This window comes from Ambystoma mexicanum, chromosome 8 (genome assembly GCF_040938575.1).
Source record: "Ambystoma mexicanum isolate Mex_15411 chromosome 8, UKY_AmexF1_1, whole genome shotgun sequence".
Lineage (NCBI taxonomy): Eukaryota > Metazoa > Chordata > Amphibia > Caudata > Ambystomatidae > Ambystoma > Ambystoma mexicanum.
The window spans coordinates 1,678,503,084-1,678,520,277 of NC_090929.1; the positions used below are offsets into that span (position 1 = coordinate 1,678,503,084).

General features: G+C 47.9%; 1 protein-coding gene across 8 annotated transcripts in view; it reads right to left on the reverse strand.

Moving 5' to 3' along the window:
* Window positions 1-17,194, reverse strand: part of ATE1 (arginyltransferase 1) — a 781,290-nt gene that overhangs the window by 416,463 nt on the left and 347,633 nt on the right. For 6 of the 8 annotated variants that reach the window (XM_069611961.1, XM_069611962.1, XM_069611960.1 and 3 more), the window contains one exon: window positions 8,631-8,663. The exons of the other annotated variants lie outside the window; for them this stretch is intronic. In XM_069611961.1, the coding sequence (XP_069468062.1) occupies window positions 8,631-8,663 (33 nt within the window). The remainder of the gene's footprint in view (window positions 1-8,630; window positions 8,664-17,194) is intronic. 8 annotated transcript variants of the gene reach the window in all.

Here is a 17,194-nt window from a genome sequence, read left to right on the forward strand (position 1 = left end):
AAAGCTATAGCTTGTGCTGAGCTCCGGACCCCCGCCTTGTCGCATGCTCAAAATGCGGGGAAGGAAGACCCGGACTACTGCATCCTGACTTATTATTTGTGAACACTTCTTCAGCAGGACAAAGGATTGCAGAGTGTGGAGGTGATTTTTGAAGCAGGTGGGGCATTGGTTAGTGAATCAAGTTATACTACGGCGGGCGTGTCAATGAAAGAGTAGCAAGTGTGTTTAAAAGAGGGAGTGAGTGTGAAGTGCTTGTGGGAGAAGAGGGAGTAGTGCGACAGGGTGTCACTAAAAACAAGGGAGACAAGTGATTATTTTCCAAGGGTTTTTATTTTATGTCTCAAAGAAATGGTGGACTTGGACTCACCGAAATCTCAGGGCCAAAAGAAGTTTGGGGGAATTTGGCACAAATGCTGTCTCTCGCTTCCTTTGGCAACCTCCTATCCCCACCATAGCGCAGGCGTCAATACCCCTGGTTAGTTCTAGGGCTCAGCAACACCTACTGTCTTTTTTTCAGGCAAAGGCTATGCGGGTTTTCCAAGCTGTCGGCTACCTAACTCCCCAGGGGTCTTCGTGTTCGTCCTTTCCTAGCCGCTTCATTTTTTATGGGGAGTTAGAGAACTGTAACTTACACTCACTCACCTTGCACAGAAAGCTGCACCATACCCTACTTCTCTGGCTTCCTCCTGCGTTCTCCCCCCCACCTCGCTTCTGTCCCTTCGATATTGCTCTCTGCCTTTCTGCCTCCACTTCCTACTTCTCTCCTCTTCCTGTCTCGCTCTACCGCCTCCTCTCCTACCACTTCTCCTCCATATCATGTCTCCTCCATATCATTTCTACTGCTGTGCAACAAGCACCACCTCTATTCTGCTACTACTGCCTGAATATATTTCTACTCCAACAACCTCAGTGCATCTTTTACCTCTACTCCCCAAACTCTTACTACATCTCTTACCACTACCCTTCTACTGCTACCCCTACCCTTCCCTCTCAATACCAGTGCTCCCTCTCTTCTTACTACCGCTATATTTTTTACTATCGCTCATTACTACCTCCCCATTCCTACTATCATTGCCACTCACTGCTTACCACTAGTACTTCACTCTCTCCTCTCACGCACGCACGCATGCATGCATGCATGCATGCATGCATGCACATTCACGCCACAGAGCCCTCTCTCCATTCACCTCCACACTCCTTTCTTTTCATTCTCCTTGATTGGCTGCTGACCCTGGCCAAACTACTTGCCTACGTTCCCCGACAGGGCCCGAGAACTTGAGGTAAGAATGTGGGGGGTTTCACTCAGACACCCAAGCACTCAGGAGGAGGGTAGCGGTCAGGCTCCCCTCTTCCTCCCCAGACAGGGCCCGAGACAGGCCCTGTCACAGTAGTAGTGTGTAGGAGAGAGCAGTAGTGTTGTGGAGTAAGTATTCACATTGAAAGGAGGAGTCAGGCTTAGAAGTAGTCAGAGAAATAAGAAGGATAGAGGAAGACAAAGGGAGTAGAAGAGGAGGGTTCAGTTGGTGGGAGAATATTAGCAAGAAGGTAACAGCAGTGAGAGGGAGAGCAGTACGTGGTGTGATAGAAAGGAGACTGAATTGGGTGGAGAATCTAAAAGGCACAATCAAATATCCCTTTTTAGATTACTAACCAATAGATGAAGTAGGGTCAGTCTAGGAAGTCCCAAGAGAGCATAGATGAGGCATTTTGTGCCTCTATTATAAGTCAGAACCTAGACAGTAGGGGGTCAATCTTCTGTATATACTAACCTGTGGAATCAGAACACCTGGGCTAGGATGGATGGGCGCTTTCTTGGTAAGGGAAAGGGGTGGCCCTAGGTGCCTGAAAAACAAATACAAATCCTTAAACCATCCCAGACCCAGAGTATTCCTTTAGCCATCTGTGATACAGTCTCATGCGCACTTTTGGAGTTCCAGGGTTTTGGACCAATTCAGAGAGGCACGTGACCAGAGACGTCTTCTCCCTCCAGACACTCAATATATGAAGCCTTTCTCTCTCTACTGGTGCTCAGCAGTGTCTCACAGTAGCACATGCCCAGGATCTACGTGATTTTTCCATCGCAGAAAAAGTCAGCAACGGAAAGGTTTGCATGAGAAATGTGCACACCACAAAAGATTGCACATTTCCCATGCGAATACGCATTCAAAACCCCTACACACCCACACCCACAACACCCGCCCCGGCCCCCAACATAACCAAACCCTACTTACCTTTCCTTCACGCTGTATCCCTGCAGTGGCAGTTCCATTTTACTTCTGCGATCGGGAACCGGCGCCGCAGGGTCCTTTTCTTTTTTTTCAGGAGCAGCAGCGGTTTCTCCCGCAACCCCCGCTTACTATACTGTAAAATATAGAGAGCGGGGTGTTGCGGGGGACACCCCCGCAGCCCTGGTTTTTTTTTTGGGGTGTGCTGCGGGGGTGTCCTCGGCAACACCCCACTCACTATGCCGTATAGCAGTGAGCGGGGTATTGCGTGGGACACCCCTGCGGCCCCCATCTTTTTTTTCTGGATTTGGCTGGGGGGTTGTCCCCCGCAACCCTCCATCCCTAAGTCGGACACCACCGAAACACCTAAACACACACCACGAAAAGTTCAGACTTTTGGTAGTCCAACCTTTTCGGGGTGTTTGTTTTAGGTCTTTTGGTGGAGTCGGACTTTTATAGTAGGACAAAACGTACAATACCCATGCCCAGTGGGCACAAAGATGACACAGCCAACAGACACTCAAATGGTGTCTGATGAATCTGATGGTGTCATCAATAATTTCCCGGCAGTGACCAATCCCCATGTCACCAGGGGACGGCAGCTGCTACCTGATCCTAACGCTCAGGGTAGCTATATGAGGGAGGATCACATGGGGGGGATGAGAGAATATTAGGGCACCATCCTATGAGACATGATATCCCCCTTCTTTTGAGGATACCCCATCCCTTCCTAATGCCTTAATGGCATACTGTTACACCTCCCCTCATCCACCTTGGAAAGATGCTGAAGATCTTCTAATGAGAACTATACGCAAGTCATCATCATCTGACTTGACCTAAAAAAAAAAAATATGAAAACACCTTCTCAGCTTTCTACCTACAAGTCCTCTACAACCGACTTACCTTCAAAGAACAATTATCCAAACTTTACGTGTAAAACTTCAAGAATGGACTTCCATTCCCAGAACTCCAAGCAAAATGCAACGAGGAAGATGTAAGGAGTAATGCAGATCAAGGAAGGCCAGGAACACAGGCTGCGCTCTAGTTGTTGCAAGCGCATACCTGTGACAGTTAGATTTAAACCAGTGAAGCAGCCGACAGTAGCGCTCTGTTAGAGATAGAAAGCTTCTCCTCTCAGAACGAGCCAAGAGACTGTGAGGCTGAATTAAGGGCTGTGGAGCGAACAGGCTTGGGAAACAGACAGGGAAGCTGACTGAGACGAAACACGCTGCAGGAACACCAGACGCCAATGGAGGGCTCCTGGGCGTTTGCAGGTGTTTGGAGGCAGCCTTTGCGTTACCGGAGTCTGAAGACACGAAGCAGACAAGCCCAGCAGGGACCGCGGAAAGAAGAGAAGCCAAGAAATGGATGTGACAACAGCAGAGGAAACGCTGAACAACCGTTACTGGCTTACCGTGGGAGGAGTATACGCCAGCCAGAGCCGGTGAATCCACCCAGGGTAGTGGGGATGCTGGGGCCTAGTGGCAGCCATGCTAACACCAAAACAGTATTTATGGGGGGAGAGGGAGAAGGAGAGAGAAAAAAAAGAAATAATATTTAAAGAATGGAAGAAAAACACAGGACTTTCCAGTTTGTGAGTGTATGCGATAAACATGTGAAAAAGCAGAAACAAGAGGCTATACATTTTGAAGAGGTGCGCAGAGTCCACCTGAGAAAAGCCCTGGCAGGAAAGTACACAATGCCAATTGAAAGTGTAAGAAGGACAAATATGAGAAATCCCAGGCAGGATAGTATACCGGGCAGCTGCAAGTGTGTGCATAAAAGAAAGCACTGGTAGGGAAATGCACCGGGCAGAGACAAGTTGAACATCGTGTAGGAAAATACCCAACTTAGAGAAATCCTAACAAAGGCGTATCAGGATTAGCAAAAAGGCTGTGCTGATCACAAGAGGATGAGTGAAAATCTGGCAGGAGAGTATACCAGGTATACTAGCAAGACAAAGACAGAGAGCCAAGTTGTTTTGTACATTTGATCAAGAGAAACCCAAGAAACAGACACTGATGAATAAGCAAGCAAGGGAAGAGAAATCCTGGGCAAGGGAACCACCCTCTGGAACAAGGAACTCTATCCTGTTGGAACTTTTATGTTGGTGTTACGCATTTTTCCTTTTTGAACTTTTCTTAAGTTTGTTAGAATGTGAGGGCCAGAATGGTACTTCGAACACGGGACAGTTTTGCTTTGGACATTCCGACTCGGACAGACCCTTCGTTTTGGTTTTAAGTAGGGAAACAGCTCTTAGAGCAGGTACAGAGAGGCATTTCCCCACTCCCATTTTATTTTAATAAAAGTCTTTGAACAAAACCATGACTCCCTTGTGCCTGCGGCTCATTCCTGGCTCCTCAAAGGTGTCTCTAGCAACCGCAAAGGTTTTAAAAATGAATCATTCACGGCAAGTGTCCAGTGCGCACAGACCCACAACGTCCCTAGCAGGCCTAGAGCTGTGGATTGATAGTGGCACGTCCTGTGGCACCAGAGACGCCTTGGCTGCTCTGGTCCTGTAGAACAGCTCACAGACACACAGGCCCTCTCTGGCAGACTCAGGGCGGTGGAATGACTCACAGCGTGGCACGTGGCCTGTGGCACGTGGCCTGCGGCCGCAGAGGAACCCCTTCCAGTAGACACTCCGGCGCTCCCTGTGGCAGTTTCAATGCTGTGGAATGATTCATGGCGGCATGTGCCGAGTGGGCGCAAAGAAGTCCTCTTCAGCACTCTCTCTGGCGGGTCCAATGGCACGTTCCAGGGGGGCGCAGACAAATCCTTGCACTCAGGGACTGCACACAACCTCTTTACAAACAGCCCCTCTATATTCCTCTGGATGAATGGAGATGTGCATTGTTAAATGTATTCTAATTGAAGACATCTGCAGCGAGCACAGCCAGAGGAAATTTAATTCAGACCTCGAAAAATGCCTATAAAAAGCAAAGGGTGGGGGGCGGAGGGCGAAGGGAGGCTGGCAGCCTGACCTAGCACAGGGGAGCCTGTGTGAGCCCTCAGCAGGCCTGATGAGGTGATAAAAGCCCCCTTCCTATAAAGCTTAATAAGTACTGCTGCTCAAACGCGCAAGAATGTCAGGGGGGAGCAGCCAACCGCGGTGCAACCACAGGCCTCCGGCACACAACACTGCGAGGCACCACACTGCACACACGGGCAAACTCGCAGGCCTGGAACTGCGTGGAGCAAACCTGCACACGTGGGACCAATGAAAGGCACATACTGCACACACGGGCAAACTTGCAGGTCTGCACGGCTTGGTGAAAAGCTGCACACGTGGGACCGCTGAAAGGCACATACTGCACACACGGGCAAGCTTGCATGTCTGCACGGCTTTCACGCCTCTGCTTAATGGGCTACCAGGAATAATTCACATTGCCACAGGCATCCCTACGCCTCTACCCCGAATCGCTCGCCAGCTCTGTCTTTAGTATGTCTCTCTCTGTCTCTTGCTCCGAAACTGGGGAGCTAAGCTCCCACACGGTGTTCAGCCGTTCGTACTCTTGAGACACTCCACTTTGGAGCCACGGGCCATCCGCGGCACACAGGGAGGGACACCCACTCACAGCTACACCAGCAGAGGAGACCAGGGAGGCTCGCTCTACACCCTGCCCCCCCCACATTACCATTGCGATGCACCCTCCCTTCTTCAATTTTCAATTGCGGCGCCCCCCCCCCCCCCCCTCCACCACTTTCCGTCTTAACTCTGCAATTCCAGCCAGCCAAACAGCAGGGCAGGCGGCCTGTTAGCTTTGAATAGGCTCCAGGACCACCTGTCAGCATCGCAGGCACACAGACTCCAAGCACGGTGCCAGAAGGGTACAGGGTAGCCCCCCGGAACGTCTGGATGTTACTGGGCAGAAGAGACCTCTGGATATTCTGCCTCGGACAGCGATAAAAGAACGTATTGAAACAATGTGACCTCCAGATCGCAACTCCACCTGCGAGCAGAGGGGACGCAAACCCATACACCCCATTTATAGCTTCGGAACACATGAGCTATAGGTCTGTTCACAGGTATGGTGGACACTGCATTGGGAAAAGCAAATCTGTACAGAGCGCTCCGGTCACAGCCGGTATGCTACACACAGCACTGTGAAACACCACACCTGCACAAGACGGCCCATGCCAAGCCTCTGACAGACAGAGAGAAATGCGTGGTTTCACAGGCCTACACACTGCACCATGTGACATCAGACCACACACACATGGGAACATTCACAAGCATCTTGCATGCACTTCTGTGTGGTAGAGACTAAATACTATTTGCAGGCCTTTCTCTTTTAGCAATGCAAGCGACCAAGCCTGCACCTAGGAGTACATCACCAGGCCGCCCCCGCAAAGCGCTACAAGGACGCAACCCTGAAAACGCAGGTCCATTCACAGGCCACCTGCACACAGTATTGAGAGACACCATACAACACTGTGCGGCACCGACGGCGCAATCGGTTTAAATGCACAAGTCTCCTCCACAAGGCACTAACACGCACCAGTCTGCACACGGGGGCAATCTCACAGGCCCGCACTGCAAAGCGCACACCCGTAGGAAGGGTTTCCAATCACAAGCATACAGCACATAGCACTACAAAGAAGCAACCTGCATACACACATCCATTCACATGCCCCACAAATGCATACACAGCACGGAGGCAGCAAGCCTGCAGACAAGTACAATTAAAAGGGCCTTCGGGACATGGCAATATAGAGCACCACACGTCCACACGAGTCTCGGGAGGATAACTCAAGGGTAACGTGATCGCCATGGAAGCAAGGTGACACAGAGCAACACAGGTTAGAAACCTCTCGGTATTAAGCGCGTTATAAATAACCAATTATAACAATTAGAACACACACTGGCCCACTCCCAAACAGCGGCTATATACAATACTGGGACACACCACACACCGGCCCTTTCGGAAGCTACCTGTACATAACACAGGCACCACACACGGGTCGGTTCGCAGGTGTCCTTCACCTAGCACTTAGGCACACACACTGGTAAATGCATGGTCTCCAGCACACACCTGAGGGACATACTGTGTAATACGAGCACAAATCGTACGTGGGTCCATTAACAGGCCTGCACGGCCAAATCTATTCAAAAGCCTGGAGCACACAGCACTAGGAGGCACCCGATCTGCATTGGCCCCACACCTGCACGTGCGCCCTCAGTTTCCTGCGCCCCCTGCACATAGTACTGAGAGTTGCAGCAGCCGGGCGCATGGGTCTAGACAGAGACCTGGACACAGTGCTATGTGATCCATACCTGCATGTGTTGGCCAACACTGAGGCACCACACACGCACTTCCACAATTGGGTTCTCTCACAGGCCAAGGTCCCCTGCAGACAGCATGGAGAGCCTATACACAGGCCCCAGCCTCGTGCACACAAGACGGCAAGCTACCAAACCCAGCATTTGGAGCCATTCACAAGACCAGCTCTCCACCAATAAGTACACAGGTGTGCTCAGACTGTGCTGGCTGAGTAGGGGAGGCCCCACATCTCCATGTGCTACACCCTCAGTGCCCAACCAGACCGGCGTGGGTTTAAAAGAGGCTGAAAAAAGCCTATTAAACGCCAGAGAGTCTAATTAATCAGGGGAAGCCCCCACGCACCCTAAAAAGAGTGTGCCACCTGCCGCCAAGATGATGGCCACCTAAAGTGACGCCTGGGAGCTTTGCACATTTAATGGGTGCATTCCAGTTTCTTCGTGGGTTTGTCACTTCTCTCTCCCCCACAAGCCTACTTCAGGTTCAGTTTCGTTACTTACGAGTTGGGATCAGTTTGCTAACAGGCCCATTCCACGACACAATAGGAGCACGCAGACCTCTGTGGTATGACGCAACGACAGACCTTACTATATGGTACAGGATAAGCACACATCAGCCCTGTGAGGGGAGGTTCTGGTGCCCCCCTCTACCTCAGAACACCCCTGTGTAACAGAGAACCATATCAGGGGGTGCCTGTGGATGGGAGGTGGAAGAAAGCGAGGAGGGAACTATTGTTGTGGGCACAACAAAGGAAGATTCAGAGAGAAGAGAGAAGTATACAAGGACAAAGGGAAGGAAGCTGGGAGACCCGAGCGTGGAAAGTGCAGGAATGGATCCTTTGCGGTATTAGCGGAAGAGGTGTAAGAATTAGATGGCATAAGTGAAGGAACAGCGGCAGAGGAAGACCAAAAGTGGAGCACAAGGAAGAAAGGAAGTAAGTAGAGGCATTGAAGGAGAGAAGGCAAATGAAGTAGTGAAAAGGACCCACATTACATAACAGGGGAAACCACCAATCAAACAGCAACGGGCTAAGCATTTCTGGGACCCGCCAACCACTGCATATTCTGAACAGAACTGTGATGAGGGGTGGGCATCATGTTTACAGTAAAGGTTCCAATCTTACCTCCAGGGGAGAATCGCAGAGGAAGCGTGTGAACTGGGTTTCCAGCGACAAGCAGGAGTGTCCCAGGACCATGCAGAGAAAAGAAAAGGAAGATATCCCGTTACAATCACAGAATACAACATATGCAAGCATATAAAAACCAGACAACCAGAATTTCCCAGATGTTCCCACACTCTTAAGCCACCTGTAAAGGAGCACTTTAAGAGTAAAGAACCCAAGCTATGAGACGGTATGGCGTCACGCCACACACAATAGAAGCCCCCCCAGCACTCCCGCCTACTACCCCTCCTCATTGGCCTCAAACAATCCAAGGTCCATTTGCACCAGTACCCACAAATCCATGGGGTACACGGACAAGGACTAAAGCATGCCCACACAAAAAAAAGCATGGACTACCTTAACCCAGCCCAAAACACACTCTTCCGGGACACCTTGGTCAAAGAAACTGGGCAAGAAGGGCACCTTCTAGTACTGTGTCCCAGAATACTAGATGGGCAACTTCAAGAAGATAACACAACAATAAGTATTGGCAGCCCAGTAGCCCAAAGTTAGAGGTCTAGCAGCCCTGGTGCCAAACCACTATCTGGGTTCCTCGCGTCTTCTACAAACACTGAGTGCCACCGTGCATCCTACCCTTGCATTAAAATCCCGCTCCCCATCACATATCTTCACACTCTCTTCAAGTTCATGCGCTGGGCATATGCGTGATTATCCATAGAAACCTAAATAGAATCCTGCTCGAGCCATTTCCAAATCCTCACCTTCCACCAAAGTTAAGATATCTTTTTTTTATTTTATTTTTTATTTGTAACATCTAGTTTTTTTTACAAACTTTTATTACAACTCATACCAATTCATGAGTCCCATTTTATCTTTACAGTTACATTCTTTACTTTTCAGTTTAAGACCTTATCTAGAAAATGTATCACTGAGCAGGTTGGATGTACCGAGCTTCCCCGCAGTATCCAGCTCCACAGGTCTTCCATCGAGTCATTTGCAGGCTCGAATTCACTCAAGTGGATGGATCTCAGCCCATTTAAGGCCACACATTCAATTGTTAAATGTTTTATTGTCTCTACGTGGGTTTCACAATGCCGACAAGCTTCGTCGGTAGCTGGCTTTATTTTTCTCAGCACCAACATTTTGTTTGTTTTCAGTAGGTTCAATCTAAGTCTGAGAAATCGATCTCTATGATATCGTGAGGGAAATTGGCATAGATATTTCGGCATATTGTCAGACCCAGGTCTAAAGCTGTCGGCATCTTTGTATACTTATCTAAATTGTCTATCCATAGCCACTCTTTCAATTTAATTCTCGCAATTTGTGGGCGATTCGTCAATGTGTCCTTTGAGATATTTGCATTTAACATGATGGCTTTCACTTTATCTGACCATCTCAAGAGCAAGCCTGTATGTTGATGTTTTCCCTCTGATCTTAATATTTTTAAAGGCTGGTTCACAATGCATTATCTCCATCTTACGTAGCAATGATAAGGATTTCCAGAGTACTATTCCATAGAGACTTTCCAGTGCCAGTTTGTGGCGTATAATCGTCATTGAGAGATATTTAGGCAATTTCAGAACTTGTCGCCAGAATACGCTTTCCAATTTGGACCAGATCTTATGGTCCAAATTCCAGCCGGCTTCTGCTCCAAAAGTTATTGTAGGAACTACTTTTTGAAGGTAGAACATGCAGAGCGGTATTGCCGAAAACTTTCCATATAAAGTGTGTAGTCTCGCTCCTTGTAGGGCAAGCATTCTGCTCCGATGGAACAGGTCTCGGACCCAGCTCCACTCCCGTATTGAGGTGTTCATCAATATTCCTAGATAGCGACTTCCTCAATAAATTTGTTATCAATTCGCCATTTAAAGTTCTTATTTTTAGCGTCCCGGTCACTGCCAAACTTCACGATTTTGGTTTTATTCACATTGATTGACAGATCGTTTTCAATCATACAAGTTTCCAGTTTCGAAAGCAGCCGCTGAAGACCTATCCGAGTTTTATCAAACAGGACTTTGTCGTCGGCATAGATCACGTAGCTTATATGATTTAAGATATCCCCAGACAATGACAAATATTCAATGGAGCGCATCAGACATACAAGGTGAAGTACAGAAACGTGTAGATCAAAGCCTGAGCAAAAAGTCACACAAATAGAATACATGAACTCCTGCATTACTTTAGATCAACCTGTTTGGGAAGGAGATTTATTAGGAGGAGTCAACTCCCAAGATGGCAACTCTGTGTCCATGAGTTGAGGCACCACCCTCCCAAGAGCATGACACTCTGAACCTATGGCATGCTGAAAATTAGCTATGTAGCACCGTCCTGCCAAGATTGTGGATCCACCACTCTACAGCAGAGATGACGTGGTGTAGAAGCCTAGCTCCCACCCCCTCACTGCCGTCATACTGGAACAGCAAGAGAAGGGCCATCTGTGAGACTCATGTGTTATGCCTATACCTCATTGAGTATTTGAGGGACGATATGCACTCCGACAACCATATCAAATGTACCCTTGCATGTAAAGTGTGCAAGGATGCCGTATGGAAGATGTCAGCACGCACCATTGGACATCATGGAGCGCAGAGTGAAATCTTCAGAGGGAAGAGTGATGTCATGGGGAACAAATACAAAGCCATGCTGAAACAATATGAAAATACTTAAGAGTGACGATGTAACTGAAGCGATGAGAAACATGTACAAAGCAATGAAGTAATCATTAATGTAAAAGACGACAAAGTAACTTGCTGACCAATAAGTGTAAACACACAGTAACGTAAGGTGGAAAAGAAATATACAAGCTTTCTATAGAGGAATATACAACATGGCAACGACGGCCATAGTTGGAAAATGGATGCCAGCTTGTGTACATTTTCAGTTCAACTACCTCAGAAGCCGATCAGGGTTGCAGAGTCAGGAGACACTGGAAGAACAGCTTTGTGTGAAAAACAAAGAAGAGTCCATGTTGGCTTGGGATCAAGGATGCTATTTTTAAAGAATAGCTACAGAGTACAAAGGGAGGCAGATGGATACGCCATGGGTGAGACATATTTCTCTTAGATTAAAAGAGAAGAAAACATTTGCAAAGTATTGGACAATAAAAAGTGTATAAAGTCTATACAAGGTGGAGCGAGCAAGTCTCTAGAGGCAGGAGCAATGACACTACGTATAATTAAATTAAATAGCAGTAAATGAGAGGCTGAAATGTACACATTTGTGGTCTCTTCACATGTGACTCAGAAGTAGAAAACAAGGGCTATTCATTAAGCCTCGCATTAAGATAGTGGTGTGCTTTCATTCCCTTGAATGTCCTTAAACAGAGAACAGGTTACAAGGTCAACCATAGATGGGAATTTCTGGCTCATGGCCGATCTGATGGGAGATGACGGACTAATGGTAAAGTGGGGAGTAACTGGACGTGATTCAAGCACCTGGGTTTCGCTTTCCTTATGTGCCGATAGAGTTGAAAGTCCAAGGTTGGGTAAGAATGACAACCAATCAGTGGGTCTATGGGGCACAAAACACAATAGGCCACTAAGCCAGCGCAGGAAATGGGCCGGAACGAGACAGAGCGGCGCTCCGGCTAATAATGTCTTGGCGGCGCTCCGCTCCGTCCTACAGACGAAGCGGGTCCCCGACACCGACTATCAAGCAGTCCGTTTTCAGAAGACTCGACGTTCGTGCCGAGTCTTCTGAAAGCAGTCTGCCGCCCCTCTTAATAACCCATTCTTCAATGAGCGTTCAGAACACGCAGTACTGTAGCCTGCCTACAGAAACTGCTGAAACCTCATATATGGTGTTGCTGCTTTTCAAACTGGCATACATGTCCTGCATTTTACAGACGTCTGTTAATTAGGATGAATATTGTGACAAATCAAAACAGAAGAGTCCATTATTTGCTTAAAAGGTTTTCCTAATCAATCACTATATGTTTAAAATTGTGGACTATGTTATTCCCATAAGGCTCTTTGCTTTTATGCAAATCGCCAGGATTTTGTTCTATAGAGATACTGGTGCACGACCTGGCCGGGGCCCCCGACCCTCCTTCTAAAGTCCCGCCCCTCCTCCACAGAGCCCCACCCCTCCTAAGAAGCGACGGTTCCCCCAATAAATGTTTTCCATTTCCAACATTGATGGTCATTTTGCTACAAGTACGTGGTAAGAAAAGAAAAACGAACATATAAAGAGATCTAGTGTCCAGAGCCAATGAAATTAAATGAAATAAAAGCCTGCCTGCCTGCCTATAAAGAGGGCACTAAAAAACATGGAGGCTACATGCAAATACAACCCTAAGACTACCAGGACACTGCGTACAGAATACACCAATCAAAAACAAACACGCACAAGATCTTACATTAATCCGAAAGAGATCCCCATCACTAATAACCCTCGCCTCACTCAGAAGCAGCCCATAAAAGGGGTGCTACTGAACGCTAGGTCCCTTGTTGCCCATGTTACAGAGATAGCAGACGTCATCCTGGCAAAACAATCTTGACTTCCTTGGAGTGACAGAAAACTGCTACATGATGCAGCTGGCCCGTCACTTGCCTTAACTATCCCCCGACAACTACTCCATTCTCAGAGCTGATAGAACAAATGCTAGAGGAGGAGGCATTGCTATTATTTTCAGATCTACTCTAGATATGAAAATAACCACCTCTTCTCCCCTTGATTCATGTGAAATCCTATCAGTCAAATTCCAAACCTCACCCAAAAATACTATTACTATCCACCTACTATACAGACCGCCAGGGCCTCCAGGATCTTTTGAAGAAGACATTACGTCGCTAGTGGCTGACAATACTAAGCTCATGACGCAAAACATTAGCCTAAGAGATTTTAACCTTGGCTTTAATGACCCAAACAACCTGCCTGCCACTTCCCTTGCCAACGCCCTGTCAGAACATGGCTTCATATAAAAATGAACCCAACCTACCCATGAGAAAGGTAGGATACGCGACTGGGTAGCAGACCTTAAGTGCAATATACCACCATAAAAGATTCATTACCCCTTCTATGGTCGGATCATTACCTACTCTTCTTTGAAGTCAACATCAACAACATAAAGTTGGAAAATAGCCCAGTTGCACCACCCTGCCTCACCAGAAACAAACGCAACATCACAGCTGAGGCTATCACACCTCTAGTAATCCCTATACTTCATGCACTACCCGCCACAAATGACTTGAATTTGATGGTAGACACTTATAATGATACTATGGCCAAAGTCATTGACAAAATCACTGCACTAAAGTTGCGTAGTGGCAAACCAAGAGCACATCCGAACTCCTGGTTCACCCCTTAACATCAATCACTACGCACAGAAAAAAGGAAACTCGAAACACTTTGAAAAAATACCCCTACTTCAGTGAACAAAACCAACCTAGCAAACATCACAGCCACCTACATAAGCGAGATTATCAGCACAAAAAAAAACCTTCAACGACAGAATAAACCAAGCAGGCTTTAGCACCAAAGAATTCATCAATATCTCAAGAGAGTTGGAAAACCCCAACCCACCCGCAGACACCTGCACTAAAGATAAATCCTGGTGCACTAGCATCCAAAATGCTCTCATTAATAAAATCACAGGGCTCCAGACTAAAATAGCTGACAAACGGAACCAACTAACCACCTGCAAATCGAACCAGTCCGACTATGCCCGCCCCAACGCACCATAATTCAGGCTTCAAATTATCTAATGTACCTGAGGTACAAAAAATTATAGCATCATTGAAACCATCTAATTGTAAAGGAGACAGCTGTCCAGCTCAGATCTTAAAGGTTGCAGCCAGAGATCTGGTCCATTTTATCACCAAATTAATAAACTCCTCATTCGCCAGTAATGCAGTACCAGGTAACCTGAAGCAATCATTACTCAAGTAACAAACACTTGATCCGTCCATACCCACAAACTATAGACCGATCACAACCGTCCCTTTCTTATTGAAAATCTTAAATAGGGTTGCATATTTGCAAATCCAAGACTCGAGACAAACTACCAGGGATGCGTCAATCTGGCTTCAGACCACAACATGCAACGGAAACTGCACTGGTTGACCTCAAAAGCCAGATTGACGAACTAAAAGACAAGGGCAGAGTAGCCATCCTACTCCTGCTAGACCTATCGGCAGCCTTTGATCTGGTTGACCACAGAGACCACCTTTCATCGGCAGCTCATTTTTCAAGCTCTGCTGTCACATGGATTCAATCTTTGTCACATGGATTCAATCTTCCTTGACAACAGGACTATGCGTGTCTTCTCACCCACGGCAGCGGCTGATCCTATACCCATCACCTATGGCGTACCACAAGGTTCATGTGTCTCACCCACTTTGTACAATATCTTTACAAAGCCCCTATTCGACAAACTGGACAGTCTGGGTGTCACCTACACTAATTATGCAGATGACAACCAGATACTCCTACCCCTATCCGGCACCAATGACACAGATGTATCTCAGATCAACAAAGCCTACATCACCAATCAAGCATGGATGGCCATTCATGGCCTCTGCCTGAATGATAAGACCGAGATGCTCCTAGTCGGCTCACCTAACAACCTACTGAAACTAAGTCCAAACTATACCAGTATCTACATAGATGGGAATAATGTAACTGTTGCCAAAGACGTTAGGTTTTTACCTCAATGCCAACTCCAAACTAACCAAATAGGTAAACATGACTGCATCAGCCACAGAATACACTGGCAAACTGATCAGGGCATGCAGACCCCTACTGTCACCCAATAGTTGCCTCACACTAGCCAGAGCACTCATACAGTCCAAATTGGACTACTGCAACAGTCTTTACTTAGGCGCAAACAAATCCATACTCAACAAACTGCAGATTTTCCAAAACAATGCACTTAGAGCAGCATTAAACATACCCAAAAGAGCATATCTCGGAAACTAGAACACTCAGCAAATGGCTTTCCATACAAGAAAAAATTGACTTGAACTCTCTACCGTACCCACAAAGCGCTGAACCACCAAGCCCCACCCTACCTTACAGACAAATTCACCCTGAGATTCTCAGCCCGGACCACGAAATCCACTAACACCTCATGTCTAGTGGTAACTAGATATAAACTCAAAAAATCAGGTGGCTCCAGCTTCCCGGTCCTTTCCGCCCACTTATGGAACACACTCCCACAGGACATCAAATCCATCCAAACATTCAAAAAATTCTGAAGTAACGCCATCTCCTGGCTACTCAATAAGAACTCACATGTTCTTCCATGAACCCTGTCTGCCCAACTATGTTCCTGTGTTATCATATATGAATATAATTATGCTCGCATTACTGTATTACTAAATGTCTCGTTGCGCAACATATGCCTCAGGATTGCCTCTGTATGTACATGTATCCCATTTATTATTATGTATGATCCAAAACTTGTAACTGTTACTTCACCACTAGCGCCCAGACACCCCTGAGTCAGGCGTGCTATATAAATAAAATAAAAAAACAAACACGCAAGGTCTTCTGGTGCAGAGCGCGCCATCTAGAACGGCAGGTGACATTCTCCAACAGCGCCTCTTCTATAGAGGACCTTGCAATCACAGCTTTTCACATGTGTGTTCGATTTGGGCAGGAGTGGACTGGGTACACCGAATGGTATATTGTAGATCAGGTGGGCTTCGGAGGACACCGTGGAGTTGCTCTAGAAACAAGGCTTTGCTTTATGCGATTTGTCATTACAAAGGGGGCCCTTCCAAGGGCCAACAGGCTGCTAAGCTTCGATGCTTGGAGAGTCAAGCGAGAATCGGGTTGTGTAGAGCCCCAGGCTTCCAGTAGAGGCCACCTGAAATATGTCACCACACGTGGCTCCTGGCAATGCCTCTGGCAGCATCTCTTCCAGCAGACGAAGCGACCCAGGAAGCCTGCTCAGAGGCCCTGCAGCGAGAATCGGGCTGTGTAGAGCCCCAGGCTTCCACTAGAGGACCACCTTAAATATGTCACGACACGTGGCACCTGGCAATGCCTCTGGCAGCATCTCTTCCAGCAGGATGAAGCGACGCAGGAAGCCTGCTTGGAGGCCCTCCAGCGAGAATCGGGCTGTGTGGAGCCCCGGGCTTCCAGTAGAGGCCACCTGAAATATGTCACCGCCGGTGGCTCCTGGCAATGCCTCTGGCAGCATCTCTTCCAGCAGATGGAGCTACCCAGGAAGCCTGCTTAGAGGCCGTCCAGCGAGAAACGGCCTGTGTAGAGCCTGAGGCTTCCAGTAGAGGGCCATCTGCAATTAGTCACCACCCGTGTCTCCTGGCAATGCCTCTGGCAGCAGCTCTTCCAGCAGACCAAGCGACCCAGGAAGCCTGCTTAGAGGCCCTCCAGCGAGAACCTGGCTGTGTAGAGTCCCTGGCTTCCAGCAGAGGCCACCTGAAATATGTCACCACACGTGGCTCCTGGAAATGCCTCTGGCAGCATCTCTTCCAGCAGACGAAGCGACCCAGGAAGCCTGCTTAGAGGCCCTCCAGTGAGAATCGGGCTGTGTGGAGCCCCGGGCTTCCAGCAGAGGCCACCTGAAATAGGTCACCACCGGTGGCTCCTGGCAATGC